At 38.7% G+C, this 21794-nt stretch overlaps 1 protein-coding gene across 1 annotated transcript in view; it reads right to left on the reverse strand.

The window, feature by feature from the left end:
• CycD (cyclin D) overlaps positions 1-21794 on the reverse strand; it is an 83463-nt gene that overhangs the window by 48028 nt on the left and 13641 nt on the right. The window contains exon 2 of the mRNA XM_033476942.2: positions 17958-18173. Within this exon, the coding sequence (XP_033332833.1) occupies positions 17958-18173 (216 nt within the window). The remainder of the gene's footprint in view (positions 1-17957; positions 18174-21794) is intronic.

Here is a 21794-nt window from a genome sequence, read left to right on the forward strand (position 1 = left end):
ACCAGCCCGAGGTCGCGTAAACTAGCCTCTCCGGATTGCACGTGGCGTTTGTCGACGGACGTTCTACCGAGACCGAATCGTTTTACGTGGATTTCTTCTCGGGACTCTTACGAGTCACGCCTCGAAATAGTCTGCAGGAAATTCGGGGGTGAGTTTCGCCCGGAAATGTTACTTAGAGGTCGTAGACGCCTTCAGGAAGCCGAGAAGAATCTTTAGATAACGTTCGAATCTGTGAGATTCGTGGAAATAATCGCCGAAGCTTTTAATCGCGTTTGATCGGCATTTGTTTCATTTTTCCAAACTATTTTGCAAGCAATTTTGGGGCAAGTTGTGTCCGTGGAATTTATTCGATTAATAAGAAATGTCTTGAATTGTATTCGGTCATTTTAGATCACGTTTGAAATCATTTTATAAGCGATATAAGAGTGATTTTTGTTTGCTCGAGGATGCAAATTAAATGTGATAGAGCAATTCCGTCGTTGCAGAATTTGTCAAATTCTGCGGGGATCATTCAATCAAATAGAAAGTATCTCTAATTGCTTACGATTCGACTTTCTCTTTTGGATCACCTGCTAAATTATTATACGAGCGATTTAAACATCGATTAAGGATGTACATTAAGGAGCAACTTAGACAAGTTTAGACGTTTCGACATTTGTTGAACATTCGAAGATCACCGAATAAGGAAGGCTGGTTGTTCGCACGAATTAATTCGGACGTGGAAAGAGTGAAGATACAGTGAGATTGGCTGAGTTATTACAGCAACGAAAGTTCGACAGAGTGTACGGAAACTGTTTTTCGCCAGTGGTTGTCTTAATTTGTAGCGTTGACGCGACTAATGGAAATAATTACCACCTTTTGTTGAAGTCCGTTGCATTTCCTTCTTGTTCCGTTCGCTCTGCGTCCTTTAACTATCTTTTGATCGATTTAAACAGCTCAACTGCTTTCATATTAAATGCCGGTGCTGAATGCATGATAAGAAGGGCGTCACTCTTTGTATCGAAATTATGACGGTGAATCGTGGCGAAGGAAATAGGGATTGCATAAAAATACCGTGGCCGGAGGAATCGAAACGGTGAAACGCCGAAAAAGAAGGAAATTAGTATTCCCGGATGTTTTCGACTTTCAAAAGATATATCGTTTAGAAAAATGTCTTTTCACGCGTGCACGTGACGCTTGGTTAAAAGGATGCACCTGTCGTGAGCCGACCTTACGGCACTCTATATCCAGGAAATGATCGATAAATTGATGGAAGGAAGCGAGCTACGTGTTGCGAATGCAACTGATAATGCTCCGCGGACGGCTCTCTTGTCCATTTAAATAAAAAATTCGTGTCCGCGTTAACTCTGTGAAACCTCTGATACGGGACACGGTTGCGCGTAAATAAAATTTGATCTGCCGGCAAACATCGTTTCATTTGCAAGCACGCAATTTACTGTAATTAACACAGTATTCGAAAGTAGGATGTAACGCGTTAAATTCTCCGGTAATTACGGCAATTTTGTCCATAAACGTAATTTTCAGAATAATTCCGAAAGCATCGCTTTCTCGTTTCCACGATACGCCGCGAAACATTTAAATTCACGATGTTTGAACGAATTCCCGCAGAGTCGTTTACCGTCGTTAATTACTGGATTAACGCATTCGTTGCCGTCGTGGCCAGCAGTATTCGGTGTAGCGGTATTGCAATGAGATTAATGAAACAGATATTGATTTTCATAATCCGTGCAAATGTGGTCTCTGTTGGATGTTCTATCGCATTTGCAAGAAGACGAACATCTTATATTAACCCGAGAAAGATAACCTACGTCGCAGAGGCGCCTGCGAAAACTGTTGATTTTTGTTAATTTTTCATAGAGGTCTAGTGATTTAAGTTTAAAATTATTTAAAATATAAAAAAATGTAATATAAATGCATTTTTTTTTTACAATAATGCCAAACCTTTAAAATGACTAGATTAACTTAAATAAATATCCATTGTTAGTATAAAATTGACGCCTTAGAAAAGCATGCGCCTCTGAAGCGTATGGTTATCTTTTACGTACGTTGTCATATGGTTATCTTTCTAGGGTTAAACTCGTTAAAACGTTTTACTGTATCGAACTAAAGGTGCCGAATTAAAACACACAATTTAAGTACTGGATTTCAACCCGTCTGCCTCTAGCAACAGAAGAAACTAAAATAAATTTAATCACAAGACAAGAATTCAAAACGAATGGACAAAACCAATCTGAATCACGTGAAATCTGTTTAACTTTGATTAAAGCAGTCTAATTAATTTCCAACGTATTTAATGCGTTATTTACTGTTTTCTCGATGGTCCAAGGAAATTTTCCGGATTCTATGCATATACGACAAGAACGGCTAGATTGAATGCAAAACGTTAAAAGCATTTAAGGAACTTAAAAAGGCTACTGGCGTTACGGTGAACTTATCAAGAAAAGTTGTCTACACGGCTCTTGCGTCTTACGATCAACGCAGACAATATTTATTCTGCGTAAAAATCCATGCAGTAAAAACGGCAAAATTCTCGCAGTACACCGACCACGTCGACCACGATCACGGAAACCGACTTTTCTCATGACCGACGTTCCACGAAAGTGAAACACAGCGTCGAGACGGGAGAGATCTCTCCGAGACAAAGTTCCCATGAAAAAGCGACAGCGGGAGAGGATCCTGTTCTTTGTTTAAAGTGTCCCGGAGGCAGTGCGGGACAAATACTACGACTTCTGCCGCCTCGAAAGCTAAAAAGCCGGACAAAATCGTGGATTCAATTTCACGGGGCTTGAGGGATCGATTATTGAATCGATCGTGAAGAAGACCCCGTCTTCGACAATGGTCTAAAACGCGATTCTAGCCGAACAAAATGATTTCTGTTATCACGTTTCCCACTCTAACGTCAACATACACTGCAAATACTTGTTTATTTTTTATATTCTGCGTGATTCTATTTATGATTATAAGACTGCGTATGTCATGCATTTATAACAAAAACGAACGAACGAAACACAGAACAGAAGACGAGAGAAAAATTAAAAAATACCGCAGGAGAAAAGATCGAAGTGATCATCGAATGATTATTTTTCGCTCATTCGCTTGTGTAAATAAGATTAAAATCGCGTTTCAGACCACTGTGATCCTTTCGTCCCAGTTCCATGGAAACGGAGACTCGCTGTGGCACGAACCACGCACCTGTCGTGTGTGTGGCCACTTTAAGGTAGGCCAGGTCGAAGAAGAAGAGACTCGAGGTTCATTGGTCGACGGGGCTGCAAGGTGCGCGCTGCAAATGTCACGGACAGGTAGCATGTGCTGATGATAATCCTCGAAATATTCTCGGTACGCCTTTCCGGCTTCGGAGGCTGTATATCGTTCTGGTAATTAGCAAGAGAATTGAGATTTCACGGGTAAATATCTGGGCGACCAACCGGTACATTTTAAGATCTTGTCGCGCGGGACGAACACTTTATGCAGCATGACCGCAAGATCATACAATTTTCTGTATCTTCGGAAAATAAAATATATATAATTATATAAAATATATTAAAATTAAATTATATATATATTATGAATATAATATACTTATATATATTATAATATATAATATATATAAGTATACAATATAAGTATATCATATATATATATATTATATACTTATATATATATATTAATTAATTAAATTATATTATATAAAATATAATATAATTAAATACTGTGACTTGTGATGGTTTATAATTGTATGATCACGTTTGAATCATTAAAGTGGTACATTACGGTGATTGGAATTTAATTTAATTTAATTATTGTAGATAAATTAATGTAGAATTTAATTAATTAACGTAATAGAATTGCGTGATCTCGTTCGAATCAAATTAATTGGACGAGATGCGTTCGAAGCAATGAAATGATAGTACATTATTCTTCGATGAGTCTGAGTGAAGTTACATACGAAATTGTAATTAATATAATGTACGTTAATCCTGGTTTTATTACGATTTATGCTATCTCTATAAATATCGTTCAGTTAAGTTTAGCACAAAAGACACGGACACCAAAGTACATCCCCACGAAAATTGAACACAGTGAACGCAAACTGTGTATTCTACAAGCATAACTATACTTTGTCAATCTCGAAATATTTAACAAACATGGTCAAACTTCGTTGACCACAAAATATTCTACAAACATGTAACTTCGTCAGCCACGAAATATTCTAAGAACATGACGTAACTTCGCGAGCCAAGAAATATTCTACGAACATGGCCGAACTTCATCGATCACTATATTCTACATTATTCATCAAACTCCGTCAATCACAAGATATTCTACAAACATGTCGTAGCTTCGTCAGCCACGAAACGAAGCTCGCAGTAAATAAAATAATTCCTATCGAAATAATTCCCTACGTCTGTATAAAATATTTTGCTCGAGCTATGTCCAAAGTTTGTTGGATTCGTGACACCGGTGGTTCTTTCATGACCGTCGAGAGATTCAGCATTGACCAGGGTAGGTTTCTTTTGCACGAGAAAATTTAAATGTCGGCGGAACGACGGTGGAGAACGTGACAGCAGCGCCGACAATGGAAAACGCACAGGAAAAGAGGGTCGGGCAAGAAAGGAAACGGGACGGGAGGAGTGGAAAAAATGCAAACAGGTGGAAAGCACCACCTTTGCCGTAACTTTTTACGATGCGCGTGCTGGCTCCTAATTGCGATGGCAGATGGTCGAGGGCAGGGCCGGCTGGTTGCATCGATGCACCGTCGCCGCGTCGGGCGCGCTAGCGCAACGAGACCGACCAAGAGATTACTTTTTCCTCTCCATTAAAAACAAAGAAACTGAAATAAATTTCAATTTAATCAAGTTTGAAAAGCCACGGTCAAAGCACCCTGCCCTTGCGTCTCACGTTCCTGCACATTCATGAATTCAATGAATTAAGATGTAACGCGCAAGGGGGTTGAAGGAGTCACTATACTACGAGCCTTTATGTCGATTTCCATTTTCATACAGAATTTTATAAAAACTAAAATCGGCAAAAAATTGATTCCGTTCACTAAAATGTTCATAATAGCACAAATACAATATTATCGCATTTTCTCGTATCTTATGTCCAGTTATCGACATTGCAAATCTGCTTCTACAAATTTTCTTTCCTAAACAATACGATCGATATGCCTGAATTAACAAATTAATACGATTCCATGCAATGTAAAGAAAAATGTAACAGAATAAATGTAAAATATATATCGTAAATACGAAGCAAGTATACACGGTGGCTCTCGCGCAGCTACCACAGTCTGACCACGAAGGTCTGGATCTACTGCGAGCGACTTTCACTGCACGTGAAGACCAGGTGTCTCGTTGCCTATAGTCATCAACCAAGACGAGAGTTACGTTACTATTGACAAGTTGGTGCGCGTCTGCGACTAGCTTGAAATTCATTTATTTAGAACAATGTATCGGCGAGAAAGTGAAACGTAATTGTTCATGAACCGGCAAATTAAAAATCTTGAAAATCTTCCACAATGAGAGAAACCGAGAAATAGAGAGAAAAAGAGAGATAACAAGAGAAAAAGAGATAACAAGAGAGAAAGAGAGATAACAAGAGAGAAAGAGAGATAACGAGAGAGAAAGAAGAGATGACAAGAGAGAAAGAAGAGATGACAAGAGAGAAAGAAGAGATAACAAAAGAGAAAGAAGAGATAAAAAGAGGGAAAGAGAGAAATAAAAAGAGAGAAAGAGAGAGATAAAAAGAAGGAAAGAGAGAGATAAAAAGAAGGAAAGAGAGGGATAAAAAGAAGGAAAGAGAGGGATAAAAAGAAGGAAAGAGAGGGATAAAAAGAAGGAAAGAGAGGGATAAAAAGAAGGAAAGAGAGAGATAAAAAGAAGGAAAGAGAGAGATAAAAAGGAAAGAGAGAGATAAAAAGAAGGAAAGAGAGAGATAAAAAGAAGGAAAGAGAGAGATAAAGAGGGAAAGAGAGAGATAAAGAGGGAAAGAGAGAGATAAAAAGAGGGAAAGAGAGAGATAAAGAGGGAAAGAGAAAGAGAGGTATAAAAGGAGAGAAAGAGAGGGCGAAAGAAAGAGAAAGAAAGAGACAACGAGAGAGAGAGAGAGAGAACGTGCACACACAGAAACATCACGAGTAGTCTATGACATAGCAATCCTGTTTTCGCAAAAGAAGAACTCGTTCCGCGTCCGTGCGCCGCGCCGATCCAGCCGGCGGCCTTGTGATCTGAAAAATTATCGCGCGGTCTAGCTGAGCCGATTCCTCGGTCTCTATTTTCATTGTTGCTTTGTGCTATCAAGCTTGAAGGAATCTTCGATGAAACTTCCTTCTATCTGAGGAGTTAAATAACTTTCGTCGCTTCCTTCATTCTTGTAGTTTCGTCGGGTCTTCGAGTATCTATGTGGGTATTAATCGACACGGTGCAAAAAAGTGTAATTTATTATTTTGTGCGGGAAGGTTATCATTGTAACTTGGATTGATGATCTTCGCACTGTGACCCGATTTTATATTCTAGTCTATGGTCCGACTTGTACTCCGATAGGTACTCTAATCGACGCTTTAGTATACAGGGTGTCCCCGTTCGTGAATGTCCAAGCAAACGTCTCGTGAACGGTCGAAGATACGAAAAAGTTTTATTAGGAGAAATTTACGCGGTGTCAAGTCAGCTACAAGATGCGCTACAATATGATTATCTATAATAATCACAGTAACCCGAATATTCTTTGTTTACTTTCTTAAGCCCTTTAACGTCGATGGCGAAGATACAAATTACTACCTCAATACTTAAGACGCGGATTATCTTCTAAACGATGCGTAATAGTTGTTTTGAACAAAATATTCTGATTTTACGCTCTGGTTTATTTCATCCTGATCACTGAAATATCTTCGTTAGTTTTGCTGATATAAAAAGATCTGTCAGTGCAACTTCTGAATTCCAAATTATCGAACCTTAATGAAATTCTCTCTCTCTCTCTCTCTCTCTCTCTCTCTCTCTCTCTCTCTCTCTCTGTCTCTCTCTCTCTCTCTCTCTGCCTGTCTCTCTCTCTCTCTCTCTCTCTCTGCCTGTCTCTCTCTCTCTCTCTGCCTCTCTCTCTCTCTCTCTCTGCCTGTCTCTCTCTCTCTCTCTCTCTCTCTCTCTGTGTGTGTGTGTGTGTGTGTGTGTGTGTGTGTGTGTGTGTGTGTGTGTGTGTGCCTCTCTCTCTCTCTCTCTATATATATATATATATATATATATATATATATATATATATATATATCTGTGGAACTGCAGATTAGGAACGCCGGCTCCAGGATGCAAATTTCCACTGAACGTTAACACAGCCGCGTCGGCGATAGCGAGCGCAGCAGCACGCGCGAGTACGGTGGCACGTTGAAAAGTCAGAGGACATACAAATCCTAATCGAACCACCCGGCAGGTGCTCGATGTCCTTACTGTCCCGGTTTCACAGCTAGGAGAAAACCGGCGAGTGATCGCGTGGATCGTGCCCGAGCCGTGGAATGATTAACCGTAACCGAACTATCGCGTGCCTGGCCGGTGCTTTCAGCATGTTATCAGTTAGAGCGATCGAAGGAGCCAGCGAGAACGGCTCGACAACATCCGCATCGGCAGCAGACTATATCGCGGGCATCCGAAGTCGCGGAATTATGCGTGACAAGGCTAATAATCGGCGAAACTCGGCTAGGAAATTAATTGCTGATTAATAGGCGACGTAATTGCCGCTGAAAAACTGACCGGCTCGTTAATCACGCTTATTAATAAGGGAAACGCGACAAGATCTGCATGCGTAATGCCTATAGAGGCAGCTGATACGTTCGCCTAACGTTCCGGGGTACAGTAATGCTTTTTCTCGTTTAGTTGGTACACTCGATATTATTGTTGGATATACGTAGTTACGGAGAATGTAGCTCCGAGTTTATCGTAGAGAGCAAATAGAATAGTTATGTCAAAAATTTGATAGGTAAACATCATCGATAGAAAATTGACTTCTATTCGCATAAAGGGTAGCCGTCGTTAAATGACGAAAATTTTAAAAAATGCAGTGGTGACGGAAATTGTTTTTACAAATGACCACTGTAGACGACGAAAATTATTATTATTTTGCTATCTCTGCAGCGAAAGACTGCACAATCGCAGATAGGATGCAAGGAGATCGTCTTCCAGGAAATATTGCAGCTGCGAAACTGAGGGTATTCGCAAACAGATGGCCCGGTTTCGGATTTTCGCTGAGAAAAGTTGACTTTATGGTTTCGAGAAACCAGTGCTGCCCTTGAGAATTTCGATCGACAGAAGCCGAAGATAGAGAGAAGCCTAAAAGAGGTCTTACTGATACGACAAATGCTGAAAAAAGGGGGTGCCAAGCTCCACAGCTGCTCCTTCTCCCGCTCTGTAAACAGCAGGACGCGTTCGAATTTGCGGCAAGAATACGTGTAGGATCGTGCAATGCTTATGCTTTCTTCGTCCCAAAATTATTCTGCACGAATCTTTCGACAATCGACGATTCGGAGGATGAAAACTATTTTTTGCGAAAAGAGATCTCGGAATTTTATTTAACGAAAAATATCAGGAAGTAGTGGCATACAGTTGCATAATCATTGATGCAAAGTAACTTTTACGTAGTTACTGATATTTAATCGGCGACCAAGACACTTATCCAAAAGTTAAAATATGTTTCTAATTTTTCTTTATTTAGAGGTTACTCACATATTATAGCAGCCAATCAGTAATAATTAAGACTGCAAATTCTACGCATTTATATGAGTAAACAGAAAACAAAACAGTAAATATACAGGGGATAAATTTAACAATGCTGGTAAATTATTTTCAATCGATTAAAAATATTATCAACGAAAATCAATTTTTATTTGACTGCTGTTTGTTGCAATCGGTGTAGAGAATTTGCATAAAGTCAGTATATTTAATCAAGAATCATGTAAAGTCGCATAAACTTTCGCAGTTACAAATTTATAGCACAAGGCCAATCGCTACTGTCCGGATCCCCGAAGATCAACAGGTGACGGTGACCAGAGCAATTAAGGGTGCACCTGGTGCATATCTGCACGGCCATTGTGTCAGATCGCTACTTTTCATGTTTGCAGCCAATTTGCAAAGGGGGATAAACAAACACGAAAGATAGTCCAAAGATTTTGAAATTAAAACATCTATAGTTTTAGAGCGATTCCATTTTCCCATTGTCACTACTTAACAAAATCTAAACTAATTCAGAAGCCATGGATTCATTAAAAAAACGATTGTATGCAATCCTATGAAAATGATGAACTAGTTTTAGCTGGATACATTTTTTTAATACTAATTTGTCTGAATCACAAGAAAAGATTACAAGATAAGATCATGAGTAAAAATCACAAGACGAAATCACAAGTCGAAATCACAAGTCGAAATCACAAGTCACAAGATACAAGTCACAAGATACAAGTCACAAGATACAAGTCACAAGATACAAGTCACAAGATACAAGTCACAAGATACAAGTCACAAGATACAAGTCACAAGATACAAGTCACAAGATACAAGTCACAAGATACAAGTCACAAGATACAAGTCACAAGATACAAGTCACAAGATACAAGTCACAAGATACAAGTCACAAGATTCAAGTCACAAGATACAAGTCACAAGACACAAGTTACAAATCACAAGACACAAGTCACAAGTCACAAATCAAAATCACATGACTAAATAGCAAATTAACTGACTGATTATAATTATCGTAACTATAATAACCAAGCTATGCTTGTACTGCAATGAAAAGAGCGAAAAATAAATGTGCTTTTGTTATTTTTACAAAGCAAGACATGTGTGTGTATCAATCACTGTCTTTGTAGCTGCAGTGTCAACGAATATATTAGGTACAGTGTCGTGAAATAAATCGGTTCGGGAACATCAAAAAATCAACAGTCGACAGATATATTAAGAAAATGGGAACCGTAAACGACACGAACTTATTGAACGACTTAATTATTTCTCGTTTTCAAAATTGTTCGAATTTCCGCGCGAGCATCAATCTCCAACAAAATTCGAGAAAGCGTCCACGCAGTATGCACCGTGGAGGACCAGCAGGTCTGGCGGGGTTTCTCAACTCTTGAAGAAAAGGGGTGCGCATTCAGAGATGCAGCTGCCCGGACTGTGGCGAGAGCTCGGGGCCCGGTGCAGCCCTGAAAAGGGCCAGGATACACCGTCGTCGACGTCGACGACGAACGCACCTGGCCCTCACCTGCTCCCCTCCTCTCGATGGCTCTCGCAGCGTGCACCGTGCACCGTGCATGGGCCAGCCGGCCGGAATTCGCCTCTATGGGTATTTTCGCGTGATCTAATGTCAACCACTGCCGTATCCTGTGACCCCGCACCCCTCGTCAGGACCCACTTGTGCAACCTTTCCGCGAGTGCAGTTTTAAGCAGGCCCTGGGAAGGTGCGCGGCTCTTCCGGTGACGATTCTTTCTCAACGGGAAGGAAGCGATCGGTTCAACCCCCTTTTCGCGGGCAGACATCTTTGTTCTGAACCTGTTCCATGGCCACCTTGAACCTTCACTTTCGAGTGATTCCAACGACAACTGAGGAAGCACCGTCGATCTTGAGAGTTTCTGTCCTTGGATGGCGTTGTATTTCATTGTTGCAGATGATTTGTCATATATGAATTGTCATAAATGAATTTTCATACATGAATTGTCATAAATGAATTGTCATAAATGAATTGTCATAAATGAATTGTCATAAATGAATTGTTATATTGCAATTTTCGCGGATGTATTTTTATAGTTGTATTTTCATGAACATATTTTCATAATTGTATTCTCATAATTGTATTTTCATAATTGTATTTTCATAATTGTATTTTCATAATTGTATTCTCATAATTGTATTCTCATAATTGTATTCTCATAATTGTATTCTCATAATTGTATTCTCATAATTGTATTCTCATAATTGTATTCTCATAATTGTATTCTCATAATTGTATTCTCATAATTGTATTCTCATAATTGTATTCTCATAATTGTATTCTCATAATTGTATTCTCATAATTGTATTCTCATAATTGTATTTTCATAATTGTATTTTCATAATTGTATTTTCATAATTGTATTTTCATAATTGTATTTTCATAATTGTATTTTCATATTTAAATATTTATAGTCGAATTTTGAGAATTCAGACTGAATGGCATTTACAGTATTACGTTTAGTGTTGCGTCTGCATTGATACGTTTCCATTGATGCGTTTGCACTGTTGCATTCCGTAACGACAGGATGTGCAAAATATTTTCCTTAATTAATATTCTGTCAATGTTTGTATGGATTGTTTATAGTGATACTCTAATATGATACTCTAATATGACGCAAGATTCCATAGAGTATAGAGATGCGTTCGAATATCCAGTCAGGTCACCAGCGACCCAGCCGCCGGGTGACGTACGGCTAACGAAGCAATAAAACATCGAGTTACAAATAAGCGTCGAACGAGCGTAAAAGTCGTCGACTCCTGGGCAAAATTGTAGTAATTTACGGTGTCAATCTCCACCCTGGCTCCCGCAATGGCCGATCAACGACCTATTGGAACAGGGGAGGGCCCATTTCCGGGTCGGCAGCGTGCTCCGCAATTTCAGCCGGTGGGTGCGTCGATCGATAAACTTTTTCGTGCCTGTTGCACACGCGTGCCGGTGCATGTGTATACCGGCGGCGTGTGGTGCAGGTGCATCACACCCTCAGCTAGCACTTTCCTGTTTATTTTCCAATGATTAGTCGACGGCCATTCCCGTAGTTGTTTTCTCTCTCTCTCTCTCTCTCTCTCTCTCTCTCTCTCTCTTTCTCTCTCTCTCTCTCTCTCTCTCACTCTCTCCCTCTCTCTCCTGGCCTGCCTCTTTCTCTTTTTATTACACGAGTCGGCGAGCAGGGGGCACAACAACTGGCTGCAACAAGTTTATTGCTTCAGGGGCGACGAAATTGGCCCCAAAACAGCAATTACCCTTTCAACGTTTCGACTGTTTTACGCGACGATTATCTGACCCCTTCCCACTAGCATGTTTGCCCACTTGGTCGGTGTTTTCACAATTGGACTCGATGACTGGAACGATGATTTCGTATGCGTTAACAGAGTAATTATCAGATTAAAAGTTGACGCATGATCAAAAATATATTTGTGTCTAAAAGTTAATGTGTGAATAAAAGTCGACGTGTGATCAAAAATTGACGTGTGCCAAAAGTTGATTTCTGCCCAAAAATTACGTGATTAGAAATCGGTGTGTGATCGCAAGTGGATATGTGATTAAAAGTTATTCCACATTATATCTGTTTCATTTGTTTCGTGTCGTAGAGCGTGCAATAAAATAGCTGCAAGCCTGATAGTGGTTTATTCTATTTAAAAGTTGCACTGTGTGGTTTCGAAGAGGTTGAAAATTCGATAGAAAGAGTTTAGCCATTTTCATTAATTTAAAAGGGTTAAATTTCATTAATTTTTAGGGATTCGTACAATACTGAGTTGCACGAAGTTGTATTAATGATTGCAAAAGTATTAATGCTAATTTCGTAGATTATTGATGATGTAGTGTCGTATCTTCGAGGGATTTCTTTTTTTGGCCATTCTCTCAGTGGAAGTTTCTGTGACACAGCGGATTGAGAAATTGTAGGCGGTTAAAAAGAGAAAGAGACGCGATAAATGTGGTTTGGGTAAAGAGAAAGAGGCGAGAAAGATAAGGGTAGGCTAGAAATAGACGTTTAGGAGCAAATGATGAAGATAATATTCGATGTTTCCGTGACGACATTTCAGAGCGCTGCGTGGAACGGGGTATTTAATACCATTTAAAGCGATTAACCGTTCAGTCTAATCTAATTATTGTCCAATTTTTGAAACAAGAACATTTTATCCTAATTTTAGCTGTTGTTGTTGCAACTGTGAAAAATTAGAGGACGAAGGATTAATGATTGCAATCATGTTGTTTAATCAATATTAATCAAACGCTACTACATAGATAATTTTTTTCGAATCTGAGCAAAGAGAATGTATAATTTGATAAGATCTTAGAAAATATAATAACGCAGTCGAAGTTGAACGTACTGCAAAATCACAATTAATTCTTGAATTAGGAAAACGTGGTGAAGCAATGAAATATACCAGATTGTAGTAAAAGGAAAACAAAATGCGAATTGAGAAATACAAATAATAAGTGCGTGACATCAAAGTTACAGACTTAATAAACACACGAAATATTTATAAATAACCTTGACGTAACCATAACTTTCCGATAACATGTCTGCATGATTCTCTTTGAAATGCCCTTGGATATAATACTACCAATAGTACTTTAAGCATTAAATGAAATACTATTTCCACACACAGTGTTTATATCAAATTATTTCAAATTCAGTCGTGATATAATGTGACAAAAAAAGATTGATTTATCTTGAAATGCCGACGAACACGTACGGAAAGCGACGAAAAGTGACATCGATGTTTTACGTTGTAAAAAAATTGCCGAGAATCGCCCTTTAATTTCTGAAAATTTTGAAATCCTTTCGATCGGCAAGGATTTATGGCGAAAAAACCACCCTTATTAGCAGCTCCAACGAGAAGAGGCTCGAGTAGTAGCGTAGGTGCCGGGATCGAGCGAGCCGAGAGTGGCTGGAAATTAAATAACGCTCCCCGTATCAGTCGTTATCTATCCGAGCTTGCTTAGGCTATCTCTTGTTTGCCCGGGGAGACCGGTTTACGCTTTCGTGTTCTCGAAAACCGGGGAATTCGTGAGGCGCGACACTGGCCATCGATCCTCCTGGCTTCCTCGCGAGGAAGTATTTAAAAGGTTAGGTTTCCCGAGCAGAGCAGAAGCCCGGCCCGAACTCCGGCCCGAGTCTTTATTTGCGAAACACTCCGGTTTCCCTGACGGTGTGTGCTCGCGCGATTTGTTACTCGACACCGGTGTGCCATGCCGTTTCGGCGCTGGAATTATGCGTTCGGATGGATGGAACGTAACTATACCGCTTCCAAGGACGCTCGAGGTGACGTCGAATCAATATTTTCAATTTTTATGGGCCAGTTCTGCCTTCTTTATTCTCAAATTGACGAAATTACGCGATGACTCTTTCTAATTCAACTAATTCAATATAATCTCAATTCGAACTTAAATTTAAACAAAATTTAGTTTTGTCACTCTTCTAAAGCAATACACATTGCTCGGATAATAATTAAATTCCAAATTTAGTGCATTTATGACAGGAATTAGTAGACCAACTGCAACACAGTGAAAAGGCTCAAAGAATTTAATACTGCTGTAATATTAATTTGAACCAGTTAAAATGATAAAGAAGAGAATTAAATGTATATGTAGCTCCTACATCTTGCAATAAATGCAGGCAATATTTTATTTTGAAATAACAATCCACAAACGTGCAATTTTTTATCTATATTATGTACAATCATTGTCGTGCAAAATATACATTTCAAGAGAACTAAATATTAATTGAAAAACAAATGGATCCAAGTAAAATACGAATACATAGAATGTTACGAATAATAGGAATAATTACTCTGATGTCTACTAAATTGTTGCAGACAACAATAGTTCTCTGAAGAAGAAGGTGGATATACCGAAATAACACCAGTGTCGGTAGCGTTATCCAGGTCTCTTACCATAAAAAATCAAGAAAATTGTGTAACAGGGGACAGAGTCAGTTGTGTCTATATGTTCCAACATAAATAACTCTATTCTAGAATCATTGAAACCCTCGAGCCAGCGAAAAATTTCTGTAACCAATATGTCAGTTTAAAATACGACCGTACGGAAGAGGGGCGCCGAGGGATCCATTCATTTCACACTCGACTCCCAAAACTGATCATGTCGACCTCGTAAAATAGGATAATGCATATATAATTTTTGCCATGCCGTTTTTAGCGCAATTTTCCACGTAAATCGGCAGCTTCTCGAGCAGCTTTCCTTCGAGGTCATTCTCAGAGCAGCTTCTACCCGAAAAAGTAACATTTAGAATAATTTGTCTTCTGATATTAATCATTTTAAGGGCAGCTGTACATCTAAAATGCGCAACTTTTAGAGCAATTTGTCTTCTGAAGTAAATAATTTGGGAACAGCGCCTTCCAATACGAGCAATCTTTCGAACAGTTTTCCACCAAGTAATTTCTAGAGCCCTCCCTCTAGGAATGAGTTAGTTAATTCTGTTAAAAATCCATTCTATGAAAGTTAATTCTATAAAAATCCACTCGGCGCAGTTTTTCTAAAAATGTATCGCATTTATATGATTAAGAAAACTTATCCTATTTATATCATTTAATAAAGTAAAACATAAATGCACTATTGAAGTGTTAAATAAGAAATTTCTAGAGCAACTTTTAAGGGCAATTTGTCCCATAAAAGAAATAATTTTCACTTCGACGTTTCCTCCGTAAATAAATAATTTTTAGATCAGCGGATCTCGCATTATTCAGCAAAATGGAATCGCGATAAAATTCAAGCAAGTAATATTCCATTAATGAAGAAGAAAAAAATATGCAAACGATGAATAACAAAGCGGAATGCATCGGAAGAGGGTATTATCGGTTCCCGGAAGCCGTGTTAAAATAGAAACTCGGCATCACTTGATGCAACACGAGGAAAAACATACGCATCGACGTCGCATAAACTCCGCGGACAACTGTGTTCCGATAAATCAGGCCTGTACAAGGTTTTGCGACATCCGACGCCCCCAATGGCGCCTCGTCTCGCCCAAATCGAATCGAACTCTGTCTCCGGGAACTATTTTCAGCGGACGACCTGGACAGTTTCCTCGTGACACTGTGACTCACCGTGCCAATCAAGCATTATACTTCAACCAACGCACTGTGTATCTCTTTACTAATTTTCTTAGAAATCGCAACGTTTAATACGATTTCATTGCTACGTGTTATTCCGTAATTACCGACAAATGATCGGATTGCAAATAAATAGGATGAGAAAACATCTCTTTAGAGCCTGACGTAAAAAAGAAACCCAAGAAAATCAAACGCCATGGTGTAGTTGAATGAACTTCGAAACATCGATCACGGAATCGTGCTAACAAAGTCTCTCCAAATAAGTTGCGATTGTTGTCCGGTGAGAATAACGAATTCGCGACGATTAGATCAGCAATTAATTTAATATCTGTTTAATAAGACAGACTTTGTTCTACACGCGTGAGGTGTTGATACGATCTACGGTTGCGGGAAATAATTTTGATAGGACCCGTTTATCGTTGCAGCGGATTGTGACATCGGCCACGTGGAAACCAACCGAAAACAAAAACGTTGGGGCCCCGCTACGTTTCACTGGTTTCGCCAAATGGCCACGGAGTGTACCGTACCGTAAATTTTCCCTATGAAAGTTTCATGGCATTACCATACGCGATCGATACCGAGCGCGATACATTTTAACGGGAAAAGCAATTCATGGAACAACCGGCTGCGCGGCTCTCGATACAGCTGACACTTGACTCGATATCGTGATAGAACGGTTTATTTTCTCATGCGGATCGGAAATTTTCGGTCTCCTTCTTTCGACACATTGTTATTGAATACTAAGGAAACGACATTTCATGCGAAGAGTACAAAAATAGCGGTTGCGTTAAAAATTTGCTAGGTAGTCATCGTTAAAAAAAAATCTATGTTAAAGAAAATTTAAAAGGAATGCAACGATCCAAGAAGATCTGGTCATCGATAATAGTTATTCATCAATTACAATTGTTATCTGTAACGAATGAACGTTCTCGTCACGAAATAACAATTTCCATCATCTTTAATGATTATTTGTAATCAAAAATTATTTCCGCCATTTATAATGATTATTGGTAACCAACAAAATTCTAATTACAATCATTGCCAAGTACGATTAACGATAAGCCCACCGCGTTTCATTAAGGCACAATAAAAGACGATAATGTTTGCCTCTATCGATGTCAAATAAAACCAACCACGTTCATGTACTTAAAATATCTGCGGCGGACGATCGTCTCGACGAAGATCCTTCGATATTCATTATTTACTGTACTAAAATATTTTTCGATTATCGCAACGTTTCATATCTCGATGCGAAAATAAAATAGCAAGAAGCTGACTTGAAAGCTCCTCGATTCGTGCGACTTTCCTTTCAACCATTTCGCCTGGTAATAAATAAATTACGCGACACACTTGCCTGTATTGTTTATCGAAACCTAAGCTTTCAAGGTAAAAGGCGTTTAAAAAATTAAGAACGATTCCTTCACATTTATTATATCGTCGTGTCCATATTAACACAAATCATATTCTATTTCCGTTAATTGCAGCAAAATTGTTGAGACATCGGTGTTATTTATCCTGCGATTCCTTCGCATTTCGTTATATCATGTTTTCCATGTTAGCATAAACTCTATTGCATCTACGTTAATTGCGAGATTGCGACATCGACTTTATTCCTCTCAAATGATTCCTTCGCATTTTAAGCGATGCCCGTACTAGCACGAACTATATCGTATTTACGTAAATTGCAACGCAATCTCTGCAATATCAATTTTACTCGTCTTCAACGATTCCTTCGCGTTTCGTTATATTATGGTATCCATATTAGCATTTACGTTAAATGCAGCAAACTCTTTGCCACGTCGATTCGATTTGTCACAAGTTACATCCTCGCACGCACTCGTGTACGCAAACAAAATTTGTCATAACAAAAAGAAAATCTCCGTCAGAAACGTAAATTTGCTCAGGAACGAGCCATACAAAAAAATACTGCCCACGAACCGACACGACCCGTCCAAACTGACTAAAAAATACGACCGCCATCGAAATCTGGCCGGACAAGTTTCAAAGACACCGGAGCACGGTTCCCATCGCAATCTCCCATCATCTTCATCCATAACAGTCATCGCCGCGGCCGCTATTAAGCGCTCACCCCCATCCCCAATGGCAATAGGAGAGACGGCAAGAGCAAAAGGTGGTGCACTTACCCATAAGTCATCCAGGGTGATGGAGTTGTCCGTGTGGTAGACGAGGAGTTCAGCGGAGAGAGGCGCTGATTCTCGCAGCTTCGAGGCGAGAAGCAGGCAGGCGGTTCCCAGCAACTGCAGCTGCGACTTCCTGATCGGGCAGATCGAGAGGAACCTGTCGACGTAGTTCATCGAGAGGGGAAAGACCTCCTCCTGGCACTTCTGCTCCTCGCATACCTGCCGACCATCATCGAGAATCGTATTAGTATCTCCGTGTCTTTGCTTCTTGCAACGATCGAAACTTCATCTCGATCTCGAATCTTTACGCTTCACGGTTCGAAGTGTCCACCTTCGTTTCTGTTTCTCAATTCGTTACGAGCTTACAGTGGAATCTCGATTATAATAGATCATGATATAAGATAGAGAACATGTTACAAGGTGACCCGAAAGATTCCGATTTCTTTTATAAACTTTGCAAGTTTGTTGGGCACCTTGAAAGAAGTTTCGAGCTACATTTATCATCGGTCGAAATTCGTTTCCCTTCAGGGTGAAAACGCCCCTTGCGTATTGGGTCATTAAATGCGACATGCATAGATCTCGTAGTTAAATTGTAGAGATTGGAGTATGCATTTCATACTTAATGACCTCCTAACAGATAGGCGTTTCCCTGTTTATCGACGTATCTTTAACTTATTGCGCTCTGAAATGACGTGCTTCACGAGTTAATTTTAATCAGGAACGAGAGAGTAAATAAATAATGGAACTAGCTAGGCATACAAAATGATGTCTCCCTTGCATTATAAATATACAGTAAATTCTCCCTAATTGACGCTCAGTTTGGAAAATTAAATAATCGATAACTATAAAAACGAGCCGCGAGGCTCGAATAATCGTACATCCTCAAATTATCCATCTTCGTATACAATCTGAGCGTCAATTAAGGACAATTTATAGAATTTACGATGCATCGTATTGAACAAGATTATTAACAAAGATCTTTGATAGACTGTTAATAGTTTTGTATGCTTTTTAAAGAAATATTAAAACGATCGAAAGTCTTTGTTTAAATGAAAGTATCCACCACATTTAACCATCGGTAAACATTGTACGATGCGACATCTGTTATCGTGTAATATTTTTATCAAACGTATTCCCATTAAACGATACATAACTGTAACCTAATTTGTGCTAGCATCTACTATAGTTTCAAATACGTTTTGATGCTTCACAGTACAACTCTGGCACCTGAATTTAATATTATCTAAAATCTCCGTATGTAACGCGAATTATTGTCAAAATTAATATAGAATTGATCTCGTCAGTTTAGCCGAAAGTTAGGGTAGTTAATGATCCGTGTACCTGCGCTTTCGCCGATTGGAATGCGAGCTCTGTCGCGTTACCCGAGCTTCTGGAAACAGAGGCTCCCATAGTCGACTCCGGGAATACGAAGCGCTAATTAACGGTGTTCCCCGGTCTTTAGACAATTTCTGTCGGAGCTGTTACATACGATTGCTATTGTCCTTGTTTCGAAGACGCGATCGAAGTTAGTAACATCGCTGATAATTAAATATTTGTACGCCGATGCATGTGCCTTTCGTTATTGTCGACACGACTTTCTTTTGGAGAATGCGCTCACTGATTTTGAATACCAAGTGGGAGACCTTCGTCGCTTCATAATAAATATCCGGCTTATTAAAACAATTTTATGAAACCATAGTTTACAATGTAGTACTTTATTGAACGGTAATATTAATGAAGCAGTAATTTGTAAAGTATAGTAGCTTTTTATAAAGTAGTATTTTATGAAGTAGTAATTAATGAAATAATATTTTATAAAGTAGTATTTTATGTAGTAATTAATAAAGTCACACTTCATAAGTACATTTTAAAGTAGTAATTAATGGAGTAGTATCTTACAAAGCAGTAGTTTATGAAGTAATAGTTTATGGAGTAATAACTTACGAAATAATAATTTATGAGGTAATAATTCATGAATAGCATTTCTGTGAGTATTATAAAAAATCTTTTAACTGTGGAGAATAGTCTAATTAAATTATTAGATAAATAAACAAAAGAAAACGGTATTGAGTTCAGCAATTAAAATTTGTGGCTACTTTTGCACGAATTGTTATTAATAATTGGTTAATGTGAAAAGGTTTCATCTTGAACTTGTAAAAGAGGAACAGAAAACATTTTTTTTTTTATAAAGACTCGGGACCCGCAGATTTATTCACGATTTATCAAAACGGAAGAAAGAAGGCAGATTTAACGTTATTAACGGAATGAGCGATAAGGAATTAGTTCTAGCGTGGACGCCGCTCGTTTCACAGAACAAGTGTAGGATATACAGTGAGGAAAACGTGCAGGGGGTGAGTCACAGACCGGATTTCCTCTCTGAAAAGTTAACATCGCGGCTTTCGCTAATCGATCACCCCGGGGCACAGGTCGGGGACCTCGGTTTTTGTTTTCGAAGCGTTCTCGAGGAGAAGATACAATCGATACTGTCGATGCTGAGAAAGAGTATAACGAGTTTTCGACGTGAAATGAAATTCCTGCCACTCGGAGCGACTTTCCTTCGAAAGTCAATCAATGGAAACGAAATTCACTTATCGAAAGAACGATTGTAAATAAAGCTCGTTATTTTTCAAACGGAATATAAACGAGACTACAGAATTTTTAGTAATATAATTTCAAATTGTTACTCAATTTCTCCATTTTATATGAAAATATATGTCCTGAAATAATTCATACTAGATAAACCATTAAGGAATTTTAATAAATATAAATCACAATTGTTAGTCAATTACTCAATTTTATTCGACAATGCATCATGAAAGAATTCATTATCAAATAAACTATAAAAGAATTTCATATCAAATAAATTGTTGGGAAGTAACTAAAAATATTTCTTACAAGTAAGAAATTGTTACTAAATTCCTCCAATTTATAATTTATTCTCTCGCATTATCTTGAAATAATGAAATCAACGTGACACGCACAAATAGTGTAATTTTTCAATCCTAAGAAACGAATTCATCAGAAATATAAAAATGAACATCAAAATAAATGGATTAACTTAACACAGGTGTTAGTATAATAATTAACTTACAAACCAAAACATACAACTTTCAATGTTTCAAAAATATGTGTACTATTGTTTCAAGAAGGGGACACAGGTCGCAATCGGGCAATGTTTCATAATAGGTACTTGTACCTTGCAACTCATCCAATAATGTAGAAAACTTTGTATGAATAAAATTGAATACAAAATTTCATTAACCCTAGAAAGATAACCATACGACAACGTACGTAAAAGATAACCATACGCTTCAGAGGCGCATGCTTTTCTAAGGCGTCAATTTTATACTAACAATGGATATTTATTTAAGTTAATCTAGTCATTTTAAAGGTTTGGCATTATTGTAAAAATAAAATGCATTTATATTATATTTTTTTATATTTTAAGTAATTTTAAACTTAAATCACTAGACCTCTATGAAAAATTAACAAAAATCAACAGTCTTCGCAGGCGCCTCTGCGACGTAGGTTATCTTTCTCGGGTTAAATAGATGCCAGCTCTTTCAGTGGAACACCGAATTTCACCCCCAAGGACACATTTCACCCTTCGCCAACCAATTAGCCGCGAATAAACCCATATAATCTCGATCTGAACGAGACCCGGATGCTAAACGGCAAGGTCCCCGAAGTGTTCGCGGCACTGGCCAGGGCCGCACCCCAATTTCCGGAACGGAGGCCGAAATTTTCCGCTGTGGGTTCCACAGAAATCCCACCGGTTGCTTTCGACCGGTACAAGCAGCCATACGAAACGGCCGGTGGCTCTGTTGGTACGGGGACTTA

This window comes from Megalopta genalis, chromosome 13, assembly GCF_051020955.1.
Source record: "Megalopta genalis isolate 19385.01 chromosome 13, iyMegGena1_principal, whole genome shotgun sequence".
Lineage (NCBI taxonomy): Eukaryota > Metazoa > Arthropoda > Insecta > Hymenoptera > Halictidae > Megalopta > Megalopta genalis.